Here is a 16043-nt window from a genome sequence, read left to right as displayed (position 1 = left end):
TTTGCTTTCTGCCCTTATGGCAGAAAGTGGTGTCATCAGTATCTGAGGTTATTGATATTTCTCCCGGCAATCTTGATTCCAGTTTGTGCTTCATCCAGCCCAGCATTTCACATGATGTACTCTGCATATAAGTTAAATAAGCAGGGTGAAAATATACAGCCTTGATGTATCCTTTCCCAGTTTGGAACCAGTCCATTGTTCCAGGTCTGGTTCTAACTGTTGCTTCTTGACCCGCATACAGGTTTCTCAGGAGGCAGATAAGGTGGTCTGGTATTCCCACCTCTTGAAGAATTTTCCACAGTTAGTTGTCATCCACACAGTCAGAGGCTTTAGCATAGTCAAGGAAGCAAAAGTAGATGTTTTTGTGGAATTCTCTTGCTTTTTACTATGATCCAACAGATGTTGGCAATTTGATCTCTGATTCCTCTGCCTTTTCTAAATTGAGCTTGTACATCTGGAATTTCTCGGTTCACGTACTGTTGAAGCCTGGCTTGGAGGATTTTGAGCCTTACCTTGCTAGCATGTGAAATGAGCACAATTGTGCAGCAGTTTGAATAGTAGTTCTTTACTAATATGAGAATATTTCTGTGAGACTTTTCTAGTGGTCCAATAGTTAAGACCCTGCACTTCCACCGCTTGGTACATGGGCTCGAATTTAGGTGCAGAATTAAGATCCCACTGTGGTGTGCCCGAAAAAGGATTAAAAACAAAAAGTTTGGAGAATATTTATGTAAAGCTTGTTTGAGTTGCATCATAACAACAAATGTTTCAAAAGGATACAGGACTGGGTGAATAAAGTACGGTATGATATGTCTGTACAATACAATTCTAGGTATTCACTAAAACAGTGTCTATTGCAATGACAAAATTTCAAAATATAGCATTAAAAAGGGCAGCTGAAAAATTACATATGATACAGTCCTCTGTGTGTATATGTGGAAAGTGTTAGAGAGAAGTATCTATGTAAGTATAGATTTCAACCATCTGCTACCTTTATAATAAAGGTTGTAAAAATTCTAATTACATAAAAAATAGAAATAAAAATTCAGAAAACCACATCCAGGAAATTTCAGTATCAATAAAATTTCTATGAAAAACTGTTTCATCCAAATAATAATAAGTAAAGAAAAATTAAGGACTTAAATGGACATTTTTCCCAAGAAGACAAACAGGTGGCCAGCAGGTACATGAAAAGAAACTAATCATTATTCGTTATTTAAAAAATTCGAATCAAAACCACAATGAGATACTACCTCAAATAAAGTAGTAGCACTATTCAAAATATGCAAGGTAAGGAAACAATCCCATGAATCGCAGCACGCCAGACCTCCCTGTTCATCACCAACTCCTGGAGTGCACCCAAACCCATGTCCATTGAGTCAGTGATGCCATCCAACCATCTCATCCTCTGTTGTCCCCTTCTCCCACTATCAATCTTTCCCAGCATCAGGGTCTTTTCCAATGAGTCAACTCTTCGCATCAGGTGGCCAAAGTATTAGAGTTTCAGCTTCAACATCAGTCCTTCCAATGAACACCCAGGACAGATCTCCTTTAGGATGGACTGGTTGGACCTCCTTGCAGTCCAAGGGACTCTCAAGAGTCTTCTCCAACATCACAGTTCAAAAGCACCTATTCTTCAGTGCTCAGCTTTCTTTATAGTCCAACTCTCACATTCATACATGACCACTGGAAAAACCATAGCCTTGACTAGACGGACCTTTGTTGACAAAGTAATGTCTCTACTTTTTAGTATGCTATCTAGGTTGGTCATAATTTCCCTTCCAAGGACTAAGTGGCTTCTAATTTCACGGCTGCAATCACCATCTGCAGTGATTTTGGAGCCCCCCAAAATAAAGTCTGCCACTGTTTCCCCATTTTTTCCCATAAAGTGATGGGACCAGATGCCATGATCTTAGTTTTCTGAATGTTGAGCTTTAAGCCAACTTTTTCACTCTCCTCTTTCACTTTCATCAAGAGACTCATTAGTTCTTCTCCACTTTCTGCCATAAGGGTGGTGTCATCTGCATATCTGAGGTTACTGATATTGCCAGGAGAACCCAGCAATCTTGATTCCAGCTTGTGCTTCCTCCAGCCCAGCATTTTTCATGATGTACTCTACATATAAGTTAAATAAGCAGGGTGACAATATACAGCCTTGACGTACTCCTTTACCTATTTGGAACAAGTCTGTTGTCCCATGTCCAGTTCTAACTGTTGTTTCCTGACCTGCATATAGTTTTCTCAAGAAGCAGGTCAGGTGGTCTGGTATTCCCATCTCTTTCAGAATTTTCCACAGTTTATTGTGATCCAAACAGTCAAAGGCTTTGGCATAATCAATAAAGCAGAAATAAATGTTTTCCTGGAACTCTCTTGCTTTTCCGATGATCGAGCAGATGTTGGCAATTTGATCTCTGCTTCCTCTGCCTTTTATAAAACCAGCTTGAACATCTGGAAGTTCACAGTTCACCTATTGCCGAAGCCTGGCTTGGAGAATTTTGAGTATTACTTTACTAGCGTGTGAGATGAGTGCAATTGTGCGGTAGTTTGAGAATTCTTTGCCTTTGCCTTTCTTAGGGATTGGAATGAAAACTGACCTTTTTCAGTCCTGTGGCCACTGCTGAGTTTTTTTGCTGATTTGCTAACCTATTGAGTGCAGCACTTTTACAACATCATCTTTCAGGATTTTAAATAGCTCAATTGGAATTTCATCACTTCCACTAGCTTTGTTCATAGTGATGCTTCCTAAGGCCCACTTGACTTCACATTCCAGGATTCTGGCTCTAGGTGAGTGTGAATGATCACACCATCATGATTATCTGGGTTTTGAAGATCTTTTTTTTTTTTTTTAAGGACAAAAGTGGGGTTTGTTTTTATTATAAAAGAAAAAAAAATAGTAACTCCTCAGGAATCTTAACAAAGGAAGGGAATAATTTCACGCTCAGAGAACAGACACCAAGATACAAAATTACAACTGTTTGGACTCCAGACTTGTCCCATCTCCTCCAGAGCAGAGACGGGGAGGAGACAGCTGAGGCAAACAAGCAATTCTGTAAAACAAAGACTTAGAAACCCTACAAATAGGATTAAAATCTAAAATTCTGTTTTGCTTAAAAAAAAAAAAATTCTTTTTTTAATATTATCAAAAGGCCTGCTTTAGTGACATGCTAGTCCCACCGGAAAATAACCCCAATACCCACTTGTCAGTAACATGCTCAAGTTGACCAGCCAACTCATATTTCCAAACCCCTGTGTGTACAAGTACATGTGTGTCTTTTAAACCTGGGGCTCAGGTGATGGCTACTGCTATCATGGGCTTCCACCTGTTAACCAACCAACATCAGCCTCCCCAAAAGTGCGAGCAGGGCAGAGAGAAGCCCTGAAGTGGTAGCGAGGGAATAACAGCCCCAAACAGCCAACTTTTCCAGCATAGCCTCCCCCATCCCCATGCCCACTCAAAAGGAGATCCTTATTTCTAACCAGACTACTTGTCTCAAATTTGGGTTCCCCGTAACCAGAATGGCTTTTTCTCCCTAAAGAGAAAACACACATTTATCTGCACACCCATATATATAATTTTTTTGTTTTTACATTTAAATAGAAAAATACTACTCTGCTTTGTGTTATAAATGGAGGACCACACAATGAGAACTTTTTCTTTTAAGGTAGGGCTATCCATCTATTTATGCAGAGCCTGTCAGGGCGTTGAGCCCCAGACAAGGGAAGCACCACACCAGATCTAGGGTGTTTTCTTACCTGAATTCCCACCCTTCCTTCCCCCCTAATTCTCACTTTTGATAGAAAGTTGGTTACAACTTTGTAAGTAATAGAACTTCCCACCAAGAAGGGAAATCCTAACCTAACCAGAGAATCCAGCACCCCTGTCCCCCACTCAGTAACCACTCAGATAAAGTCCTCCCCATCTCTTCACTATGACTGGGCTCTCTGTCCAGAGAGCTATGCCTATCGGACAAACACACCTGATTAAAATGGAAGCAGTGGTTATGTTTCCCCGCCCCCCCTCCCAACTAATGCACTAGGAAGCTTCAGTGATAGGAAAAAGAAAAGGGCAGGGGTAGGTAGGTGGTTGTGCAGTGATTAAGAACCTGACCCCTTCAATCCTGACCAAAGAAAGCAAGAAATATTAACTGGGTGTGAGGAATTAAAACAAAAAAAAAAAAGAACCTTGATATTCCACCCTTTGAGTTATAGCTATTATGACATTGAGAGGGGTGAGAGTGGGAGTAAGATGTAGAATTAAGAGGGGTTTTGAGGGCTGCAAGTCTAGTCCATTTAGTTCTTGTACTGGAAGGGCTCGTCGCCAGTTTCATTCAGAAGACATGTGCGGATGAGGGCTTCTGTCACGGCGAAGGGGTCACAGTTGGCAGATGGGCGACGATCTTCAAAGTAGCCCTTCTTCTCCTGGCCAACAGTCCGGGGGATGCGGATGCTAGCACCACGGTTGGCCACGCCAGCAGAGAAGTCGTTGATGTTGGAGGTTTCGTGGAATCCAGTTAGGCGCCGGGCATTGTCCAGGCCCCCCTTGGGATCGTAGGCTCGGATGTGGTACTGGTGCCGCTTGCTTAGTTTCTCAATGGCCTCCTCAATGTACTTCAGACCATTCTCCTCTCGCATGGCCTTGGTGCTAAAGTTGGTGTGGCAGCCAGCACCATTCCAGTTCCCAGGAATGGGCTTAGGATCAAAGGTGGCGATCACTCCGAAGTCTTCACACACGCGATGCAAGATGAAACGGGCCACCCAGAGATGATCACCCATGTCAATTCCTTCACAGGGTCCTATCTGGAATTCCCACTGTGCAGGCATGACCTCGGCGTTCGTGCCCCCGATCTTGATGCCGGTGTACAAGCAGGCCCGGTAGTGAGCCTCCACAATATCCCTGCCGTAGGCCTTATCTGCTCCCACACCACAGTAGTAGGGACCTTGGGGCCCAGGAAAGCCGTTGGAAGGCCAACCAAAGGGGTGCCCATCAGTGCCCATGAGGGTATATTCCTGCTCCATTCCAAACCAGGGGCGCTGGTTGCTCACCATGTCCATTATCCGTTTACAGGTGTGCCTTAAATTGGTCTCTGCAGGCTTTCGGTTGTACTTGAAGACTTCACAGAACACCAGCTTGTTGGGGTCCTTGCGGAAAGGGTCCCGAAACATGGCAGCAGGGACAAGATACATGTCACTGTTGGACCCTTCAGACTGAAAAGTGCTAGAGCCATCAAAATTCCACTCGGGCAACTCTTCTACACACTTGGGTTCAGAATCCAAGGTTCGGGTCTTGCAGCGCAGTCCTTCTCCAGTACCGTCGATCCAGATGTACATAGCTTGGACTTTCTCGCCCTGAGGTAGGGCCATGTACACCTGCTTGATACCTTTGTTCAAGTGGGAGCTCGCCGAGGTGGCCATGGTGGAAGGTGTTCTGGGCGCCGAGCAAAGCGGCAGGGCGAGCAGGCGGCGAGAGCGAGGTGAGGAGAAGAGAGGCGAGGAGGACGGCGAGGGGCTGCTTACACAGCCTGCTCTTCTCCCATTCTCGGCTCTTGAAGATCTTTTTTGTACAGTTCTTCTGTGTATTCTTGCCACCTCTTCTTAATATCTTCTGCTTCTGTTAGGTCCATACCATTTCTGTCCTTCGTTGTGCCCATCTTTGCATGAATTGTTCCCTTGGTATCTCTAATTTTCTTGAAGAGATCTCTTGTCTTTCCCATTCTGATGTTTTCCTCTATTTCTTTGCGTTGATCACTGAGGAAGGCTTTCTTATCTCTCCTTGCTATTCTTTGGAACTCTGCATTAAATGGGTATATCTTCCCTTTTCTCCTTTTCTTTTCACTTCTCTTCTTTTTACAGCTATTTGTAAGGCCTCCTCAGACAGCCATTTTGCTCTTTTGCATTTTTTTCCCTTGGGGATGATCTTGCTCCCTGTCTCTTGGACAATGTCACGAACCTCTGTCTATAGTTCATCAGGCACTCTGTCTATTAGATCTAGTCTCTTAAATCTATTTCTCACTTCCACTGTATAGTCATAAGGGATTTGCTTTAGATCATACCTGAATGGTCTAGTGGTTTTCCCACTTTCTTCAATTTAAGTCTGAATTTGGCAATAAGGAGTTCACGATCTGAGCCATAGTCAGCTCCCAGTCTTGTTTTTGCTGACTGTATAGAGGTTCTCCATCTTTGGACGCAAAGAATATAATCAATCTGATTTTGGTGTTGACCATCTGGTGATGTCCATGTGTAGAATCTTCTCTTGTGTTGTTGGAAGAGGGTGTTTGCTATGACCAGTGCATTCTCTTGGCAGAACTCTATTAGCATTTGCCCTGCTTCATTCTGTACTCCAAGGCCAAATTTGCCTGTTACTCCAGGTGTTTGTTGACTTCCTACTTTTGCATTCCAATCCCCTATAATGAAGAGGACATCTTTTTTGGGGTGTTAGTTCTAGAAGGTCTTGTAGATCTTCATAGAACTGTTCAACTTCAGCTTCTTCAGCGTTACTGGTCAGAGCATAGACTTGGATTACCGTGATATTGAATGGTTTGCCTTGGAAACGAACAGAGATCATTCTGTCGTTTTAGAGATTGTATCCAAGTACTGCATTTCACACTCTTTTGTTGACTATGACAGCTACTCTGTCATACCCTTCTTCTAAGGGATTCCTGCCCACAGTAGTAGATATAATGGTCATCTGATTAAATTCACCCATTCCAGTCCATCTTAGTTCGCTGATTCCTAGAATGTCGACATTCACTCATGCTATCTCTTGTTTGACCACTTCCAATTTGCCTTGATTCATGGACCTACGATTCCAGGTTCCTATGCAACATTGCTCTTTACAACATGGAACCTTGATTCTATCACCAGTCCCATCCACAACTGGGTGTTGTTTTTGCTTTGGCTCCCTCCCTTCGTTCTTTCTGGAGTTATTTCTCCACTGATCTCTGGTAGCATATTGGGCACCTACCGACCTAGGGAGTTCATCTTTCAGTGTCCTATCTTTTTGCTTTTTCATACTGTTCATGGGGTTCCCAAGGGAAGAATACTGAAGTGGTTTGCCATTCCCTTCTCCAGTGGACCACATTCTGTCAGACCTCTCCACCATGACCCGTCCGTCTTGGGTGGCCCCACATATCGAGAAAAGGAAGGAAATCCTATCATTTGCAACAACATGGATGAACCTAATGGGCATTATGCTAAAAGAAACATGTTACACAGAGAAAGGTAAATATTGCATGGTATCATACACACACACACACACACACACATATGGAATATGAAAAAAAAAATCAAACTCACAGAAATAGAGTAAAAATTGATTGCCAGGAGCTGGGGCATGAGAGAAACAGAGAGGTTGGTAAAAGGGTACAAGCTTTCAGTTATACAATGAATAAGGTCTGAGGTCCTAATGTATAATTTAGTAGCTATAGTTGATAAGAATGTACTGTGCAACTGAAATTTGCTGAAAGAATAGAAGGCTTTCCAGGGGCTCAGTGGTAAAGAATTTGCCTGCCAACGCAGGACACTTGGGTTCAATCCCTGGGTTGGGAAGATCCCGAGAAGGAAATGGCAACCCACTCCAGTATTCTTGCCTAGGAAATCCCATGGACAGATGAGCCTGGTTGGCTATGGTCCATGGAGTCTCAGAATAATCAGAATGATTTGGTAATCAAAAGAACAACAACAAGAGAGTAGGATTTACATGTTTTCAGTAAGAAAAACAAAACAGAAAGGTAAATCTATGAGAAAGGGAAAGATAAAGCCATGCTAATTAACTCAACAGAGGGAATACTCTTCACATTGTACACTTTAAATAGCTTGCAAATCTATTTGTCAATTTTTTTGTGGTGGTGGAGGGGGAAAGCTACACTAGGTAATCTGTGGGATCCTACCTAGTTTCCTGACCAGGGATTGAATCTACACCCTCAGCAGTGAAAGCTCAGAGTCCTAACCACTGGACTGCCAGGAAATTCCCTTTATTTGTCAATTATACCTCAATAAGGCTGGAAAAAACCTCAGTAATAATTTTAAAGATGAGAATAATATAATCACTTAAAAATGTCAGACTATAAAGAATAAGGATTGATGATATCTAGAGGTGATAAACTTGTTGCTTTAGGTTTAAGTTTAAATTTAGAGGAAAATAACTATCAAAAAATTTCAATTTATACCTGAAGTACATTATTTTTGTTTACACTTTTCTGGAAAATCTTTTGCCCATTCTTTGCATTTCAACCCTCATTGCTTTTAGGATTGTGTCTTGTGAACAATAGATTATTTAGATTTTGTTTTATTTATTCAGTCTGTGGCATTTCTTTTAGGTTGGGTCTATATTTGTTAAATGGGTTATTTTTATTTTCTTTTACTCTATTAATTTAAAAGACACACTATTTTGATTTTATGATTGATTCCTTTTATGTCTTTAAATAGTATTCTTAAACCCATATTTCTCAATTTATTAAAATCATGATAGAAATCTACTTACTCTGACCCAACAAGAAGTACATAAATTTAATATTACAACAATGAAGCCACAAAGAAGTAATATAATACAATCTACTTCTTGTAATGAGAAAAAAATAATTTTATTCAAGGGAAAAATTTTCTTTTAACTACATGCTCATCTCCCTCCTAGGTATTTATCCTGTAGAAATTTACCCTTAAGAACTACAGTATTGAAGATGCATACAGGAATGACAAAACTTTATATAAACGAGTAAAGAAATGATTATCCTAAGGGCAGGAAAGAAATTTCCTTTGGCGGTTGGGAAGGTGATGAGATGGTAGAAGGATACGCACAGATGGTTGCAGTATTGGCAATATTCTATTTCTTAACCACTTGACTGGTGATTGACTGTTCTTGTAATAATTCTGAACTACACAAATGTCTTACATGAACTCTGCATGTATTATTTCAGAACTGAAATTTAAAAAGCATATGGCAAAATGTTAGAGTATGATACCACTCTCTGTATGTATGCTTTTATATGTAACAAAAGTGATTTGAAAGAGTATGAGACAAATGTTAATACTGTCCATCTGGGTAAGTTGGAGGAGGGTCATAGTCCACAACAAATAAATTTACAATTAAAGGAAAAGCTACTTCAGTATCTGCTTGGACACATAATATATTTTTTTTTTTTTGGACACATAATATTTGAAATAAAACATTAGCACTGGCATTGCCATCTTTGTTTCAAGTACTTCATAGGGCAAACAAAATGTCATAGATGAAAATAAAGGCATTACGAAGAAATATAGACAGTACAAAAAATAATAATTTAGAAGTCATTTGATCATGTAGAGGAAGGCACTGCATTTTCCCCTTTCAAGTACTTCTTTAACAATTATAAACAGGCAAATTCAAATCTACAACTCCATTACTTTTTAAATCCTCATAAACATCTTAAACGTAGGATATAAATCAAATAAAGGAAAAGGAACACAAGAATAAAATCATAAATCGGAAAAAAGTTTCCAAATTTTACAGTTTCCGAAAGTCTGGTGTTACACAATGAAATGAGAAATCCTTAAGTTTTAATATCATCCACTAAGTATGGTTGTAAAGACTGACAGCCAAATATAAGGCTTTTAATAAAAGTAAACAAAAAGAGCACCAGAAAATGATTTCCTAATCTGTGAACACTGATGGTTTTTTGTTACTGCTGAATTTTTCTCACCTATCTTTTAACGATTACAAAGTCACAATTTGACCCTAAATTTACATCTCTGGAAAGCTGCCAGCTAGCCTTTAGTGGTCTGTCCTTAAACCAGTTTGATGCTTGCTAACAAATGAGACAACATCCATGGAAACTAATGGGAGTTTTGAGAACACAAGGCTCCAGGCAGGAAGAAACCTCAGCAGATGTTATACATTTAGACATTGATAATGAAGCAATTCCAACAAGGTCTCTTGGTATTCTACTTGCAAAAGTGATTCAGACACATCAGCTTGGGGATGAGCAATCAGAAGGACTAAAGACTGGATTAAATATGGTAAACAAAGGACTTTTGCCAGGGACAAGCAATACTTGTCTAGTAGAGATTCAAATGATGTCTAAGACCTTTTAACTAACAGTTAATTTAAAAACACAGCAAAGAGCAAAATTTTAGCCAGTAATCAATGAGACTAATGCTACAAACTACTAAAAGAGAAGAAAACTTCACTGATTCCAAAAGAACATAAAAATGTGATAATCATTTCAAAACATACACATATACCAAATTATCACATTACACACCATAACCTTTTGTAGTGTTATATGTCAAGTATGTCTCAATGCAGGGTGGAAAAAATTTATTTAAAAAAAAATAAAGTTTGATGTTTTTGTATAGTAAAATAAATAAATACAAAACAAGAAAAATAAGTTTGTTAAAACTATTATATTGCTTCATGGAATTATCATGGAAATAAAGAGAAGTGTAGAATTCATCTTAAAAATATGGAAATGTCTGGCGGGAATAAATCCAAAGCTGAAATTCTGAAGAAGTGATAAAAAAGGATTTGCATTGGCAGTAGGCAACAAATCATAAACCAATGTACTTGGTACTAGGAAACACAATGATACCAGCAAATGCAATAATCTCCTTTGCACATCCCAAGAAAAATTCACTTTGAGCTCAACTTACACATCATTATATTTAGTTCTAAGAAGTGAGAACCCAGCTACATAAAAATAGTGGACTATTTCATGTCTGGCATTTTTAGGTTATTTACATTGAAGTTCTATACATCTTACCCTTTGCCTGCGGTGCCAGCTGGGTTTTACTAATTATGGGACAGATACACCAGAGGCTAACCATGCTCTGATATAAAACCCTTACTACACAAGCTTAATGGCTAAGTAAGTTATGAAGTGGCCATCTGTGTTTTCTGCTTAAGCTGCTGAGAGGATCTCAAGGTTAGAAGAGATTTTCAAGGGCACGGAGTCCATCTAGTGAGGCCAAGCATAAACTATCTGCAATACCTCTATCAAGCAATCCACCAACCTCTGCTTAAGTGCTCACAGTAACAAGAAACTGTCCAGTGTGCTGTTTCGTCCCACCCTTCATCCATCAGTCCTACTTTATCCTGGGAACCTGATGTTTCAGGTCTCCCTTAACCCTTCAGTAATAGATCAGTGATGGATTACACTCCATAGAATAAAACAAAGGGCTCTGAGTCCTTTCTTTAGACTGAAGTAGCCATACACTTTCAAGACTATCCAAATTGCTCTCCAGAAAGCTAGTGGTAGTGCTCAGTGGCTCAGTGGCTGACTCTGAGAGCCCATGACTGTAGCCTGCCAGGCTCCTCTATCCATGGAATTTTCCAAGCAAGGAGACTGAAGTGGCTTGCCATTTCCTACTCTAGGGGATCTTGCCGACCAAAGGATTGAACCCAGGTCTCCTGCATTGGCCGGCGGATTCTTTACCATTTCAGCACCTGGGAAGAAGGAGGATAGTACCAATGTCTTTTCTCACAGAATGCGTAGACTGTCCCATTTTAAGTCAAATTTTCCATATTTTCTAATCATGTTCTTTTAGCTTTCCAAATTCATACGGCAAGGAAAAAAGAGAATAATGTATGCTTTTCAACTTATTATGGAGGCTGACCATTTAAAAATTATTTCTTGAACATTTATATTTCTTCTTTTGTGAAGCTGACAACTTACTAGGTTTTTTTCTCCTTTATTTTAAACTTCCAGGCACCTCTTTTGTTCCCCATAACATCATAAATCTTACTGATGTTATTTGTAAGCGCTCCTATTTACAACTACTGTCAGTGTTATGTGATGTAATCTACTTTAATTAGAAATTTGGGCTCTTTTTAGACCAAGCATGAGGTTTTTATGCCATCAGGAAACATCTTGAACTTCAATTCCTCTTTTCTATGTTCTATCTGTGTTTTAATCTAAAGATTAAAGGCCAATAAACAACAAAGCTACAGGATGAATTGTCTCCTCTTTACAGTTAACAAAACTAAACACAAACTCTTACAAAAAAAATTATGTCACCTTTAACTTTTTTTTTTATATTGTTATTTTAGGTTTAATGTTATCTGAACTGTTCATACATTATATAAAATCTTAAAAAATCTGTGTTCAATCAAGGATATTTACTTTAGCAATACTTATAATGATGAAAAAGCAGAAGCCAATTATTTCTCCTGAACAATAATATTTTCCTGAAAATGCTATTGTAATTTAATAATGCTACTGTTTTAGGTAATATATAGACTATTATTCAAAAATAAATTACAGCAAGACTTTCCTGGTGGTCCAGAGGCTAGGAATCTGCCTGCCAGTGCAGGGGACACAGGATCAATCCCTGATCCAGGAAGATTCCACATGCCTCGTGGGGCAACTAAGCCTGCACATTGCAACTACTGAATTCGTGCACCTAGAGCCCATTCTCCCCAACAAAAGAAGCCACCAAAGGAGAAGCCCTTGAACCACAACTAGAAAATAGTCCAAGTGCAGCAACAAAGACCCAGTGCACCAAAAATAAATAAATAACAAAATGTTTAAAATAAATACATTGTTGTAATTAAAGCAGCTATTATAGAGCCATTTAATGGATAACAATTGACAAGAACATAGCTATAACTAGAATGACTAAATAAAACAACTGACACGCCAAATGTTGGCGAAGATGCAGAGCAATTAACATTCTCATAATTTCAGTGGAAGAGTCTTAAAATATTAAACATACACCTACCCTACAAGCAATTCAAATTCTACTTGTGCAAGATAAATGAAAATATTTGTTCACACCCAAAAAAAGGCCTTGCATAAGAATGTATTGGCCTGAATGTAGAGAAACTGGGTCTCTCATACATGGGCAGTTCCACTAAGAGTTAAACATAGAATTAACATGACTGAGCAATTCCATTCCTAGGTATGTATCCATGAGAAATGAAAACATGTCTACACAAAAACCTGTAGTGAATGCACCTATCAGCATTGTTCAGAAGAGCCAAAAAGTAGAAATAACTCAAATGGACATCAGCTGGTGACTGGGTAAGTAAAATATGCTGCATACATACAATGGAATATTATGCAGGAAGGGAAGAAGGGTACATGCTACAACATGGATGAATCTTGAAAGCATTATGTTAAATGAAAGAAACCACTTATAAAATATGATTCTTTTTCTGTGAAATAGGTTATTTGGGGGGATAAGGAAAAGGTTCTAAAATTGATTGTGGTGATCCATGCACAACTGTGAGTACACTAAATACTCCCAGAAAAATATATTCTATAAAATTCCATATGTGAAAAAATTATAGAAAATGCAAAATCAACCTATGGTGATAGAAATAAATCCAGTAGTTGCTTGGAGGGGGAGCAGATTGACTAGGAAGAGGTGCTAGGATGACAGAAAAGATGGATGTCTTACTGTGCATTCATCAAAACTGGTTGAGTAATATTTTTAAGACCTGGCTATTTCACTGTATATAAAATACATTTCAAAAAATGAGGCTAGGGACTTTCCCAGTGAAAGTCAAAGTTTTATTCCCTCACTCATGCAATCCCATGGATTGTAGCCTGCCAGGCTTCTCAGTCCATGGAATTCTCCAGGGAAGAATACTGAAGTAGGTTGCCATTCCCTTCCTCAGGGGATCTCCCCAACACAGGTATCGAACCTGAGTCTCCTATATTGCAGGCAGATTCTCTACCATCTGAGCTACGAGGGAAGCTGGTGATCCAGTGATTAAGGCTTCATGATCCCAATGCAGGAGGCCTGGGCTCGATCCCTGGTTAGGGAACTAGATCCCACATGCCACAACTAAAGAGTCTACATGCTGCAACTAAGATCTGGCACAGCCAAATAAATAAATAAGGCTGTTATTTGATACCCACAAAACTACTAAGAGGATCCACTCTTCAGATGTGAGAGTAAGGAGGGTTAAAGAAGGGAGGGACAATGAATATAAAGAATGTTTTCCATTTTATTTATACATTTCTTTTTTTTTTTTTCTGTTCCTCCAAATTTATTCCTGTGCGAAGACATGCTGGGGCTTTTTTTGTTAAGAGCTTATGTTGTATGTTCTCTTCCCCAGGTAGCCTCTCCCAGTCACCTGACTCAGAACCCGCAGGATGTTTCACAGGGTCCCAGTCACTCCCGGCATGGGAGGTGAGTATGGCCCATGCTGGGCCTAGGGACTCAGAGGGCTGAGGCTTTGAACCTGCAGAGGCTGGGGGTTGCTGGCAGGCTATAAAGTCCCAGGGGGTGGCCAGGGGCCCAGAGACCTCCTCCAAGTGGGGTCAGCTAGACACAGAGATGACAGCTGTAGTGTGGCTGGACTTCCGGGCATCTCTAGTATCTCGGAGTCCCGAAGCCAGGGGGATGGCTGAAAAGCATGTGACAGAACTTGTATGCCCACAACCACGTCAGAAGCAAGGTGTGGCCACTCAGCTGTAGGGGCAGTAGCTGAGCAACAGGGGAGGAATGGAGCCCCAGGCCCGGCATGCAGCCCCAGGACCCAGAGGTGTGTGCTCTGCTTGGGTCCCCTGCAGATTGAGGGGGCCCTGACCTCTGATAGAGTCCCCTGTAGACTGAGGGGGTCCTGTCCTCTGCTTGAGCTCCCCACAGTTTGAGGGGTCCTGTCCTCTGCTCGAGTCCCCTGCAGACCGAGGGGGTCCTGTCCTCTGTTGGTGTCTGCAGGGGGCCTGTCCCCTGCTCAAGTCCCCTGCAGATTGAGGGGGGCCTGTCCTCTGCTTGCATCCCCTGCAGATTGAGGGGGGCCTGTCCTCTGTTGGTGTCTGCAGGGGGCCTGTCCTCTGCTTGAGTCCCCTGCAGACTGAGGGGGTCCTGTCCTCCGTTCGTGTCCCCTGCAGATTGAGAGGGGTCCTGTTCTCTGCTCGCATCCCCCGCAGATTGGGGGGGAGGGGCTTGTCCTCTGTTGGTGTCTGCAGGGGGCCCGTCCTCCGCTCAAGGCCCCCGCAGATTGAGGGGGGCCTGTCCTCTGCTCAAGTCCCCTGCAGATTGGGGGGGGCCTGTCCTCTGCTCGCATCCCCCGAAGATGGAGGGGGGCCTGTGCTTTGCTCATGTCTGCAGGGGGCCTATCCTCTGCTAGTGTCCCCTGCAGATTGAGGGGGACCTATCCTCTGCTTGGGTCCCCCGCAGATTGAGGGGGGCCTGACCTCTGCTTCTTCATACATTTCTGTTTGAATTTCCTTCTAGATTATTCTGTTTTTTGTAATTTAAAACGAGTTTAAATGAGTTCATTGGATTTCCTTTTAAATCATACTGATGTTTGTATTTTCTTCCTCAACAAAATTCTGACTACATTCTTAATATTTGTCTCAAATCATTAATTGTACCTTGGGTGCGAGTATACTTTTGCTGCTATTCTGATAATCTATAAATGTCACCTGGAGTTAATTTTGTACGTTTTTTAATTTATACACATCCTGAAAGATGATTAATGTAATTTATTTCCTATCTAGCTCATAAACAAATCTTTTTTTTTTTTTTTTGTCTTTAATGCTACTTTGTCCTAGATTGAGGGAGTAAGCTGTTACTGATTGACCAGTTATCTTCTACTTTACTTTGTCTCCACTGAGTTCCTCTGAGTTAGCCTTCTTTCTTTTGTATTGAGCTTTTTGTAAGATAGGGTTGTGTGGAAGATAAGAGTGGAAAGGGCAAGATAAAGAAGGAATGAAGTCTGAGTCACATTCTCTTCCAGTCCTAAGCCTACTTAGCCTCATCATCTTCTCACTTGCATTTTTCAACATCCCAGATACTTACCATACCCACATATAGTGACCTGAATCCAACTTTCTCAACCAAAATGAACCATTTGGTTACACTGTGCAGTAGGACATTAAAGAGTCATAGGCATTTTTCATTATTATTGAAAAGCTTCCTTCATTTAACCTCCAAAACTTAAAATATGTGCCATTTCTATGTCCAAAGGAAAGTTAAGATGACTTAAAGATAACAAAATACAAAATAAAATGTTCAGCTTAAAATGAAGTGCAACATAATTATATCAGACAAGAAACATGAATGGTTACTAAAAACCAAGAAGTAACAGATTCTTACACACTCTTAAAGCATTTCTA

The 16043-nt window shown here is 40.6% G+C and overlaps 2 protein-coding genes across 3 annotated transcripts in view; both read right to left on the bottom strand.

Annotated features, from left to right (window-relative positions):
* The window catches only part of TET1 (tet methylcytosine dioxygenase 1), a 136584-nt gene that overhangs the window by 64327 nt on the left and 56214 nt on the right, over window positions 1–16043 (bottom strand). The gene's annotated exons all lie outside the window — the stretch shown is intronic.
* LOC122709224 (glutamine synthetase-like) lies at window positions 3108–5538 on the bottom strand. The gene has a single exon (XM_043926411.1). It carries the CDS (start codon window positions 5410–5412, stop codon window positions 4291–4293), a length of 1122 nt encoding a protein of 373 aa, XP_043782346.1. The 5' UTR covers window positions 5413–5538; the 3' UTR covers window positions 3108–4290.

The sequence above is a fragment of the Cervus elaphus genome, chromosome 15 (assembly GCF_910594005.1).
Source record: "Cervus elaphus chromosome 15, mCerEla1.1, whole genome shotgun sequence".
Lineage (NCBI taxonomy): Eukaryota > Metazoa > Chordata > Mammalia > Artiodactyla > Cervidae > Cervus > Cervus elaphus.
Note: the sequence above shows the minus strand (reverse complement) of the source record. Positions and strands in the feature narration are given on the sequence as shown.

Excerpts from the sequence above, each read along its gene's own strand:
- LOC122709224 (XM_043926411.1), bottom strand. The coding sequence starts at position 5,412 with ATGGCCACCTCGGCGAGCTCCCACTTGAACAAAGGTATCAAGCAGGTG.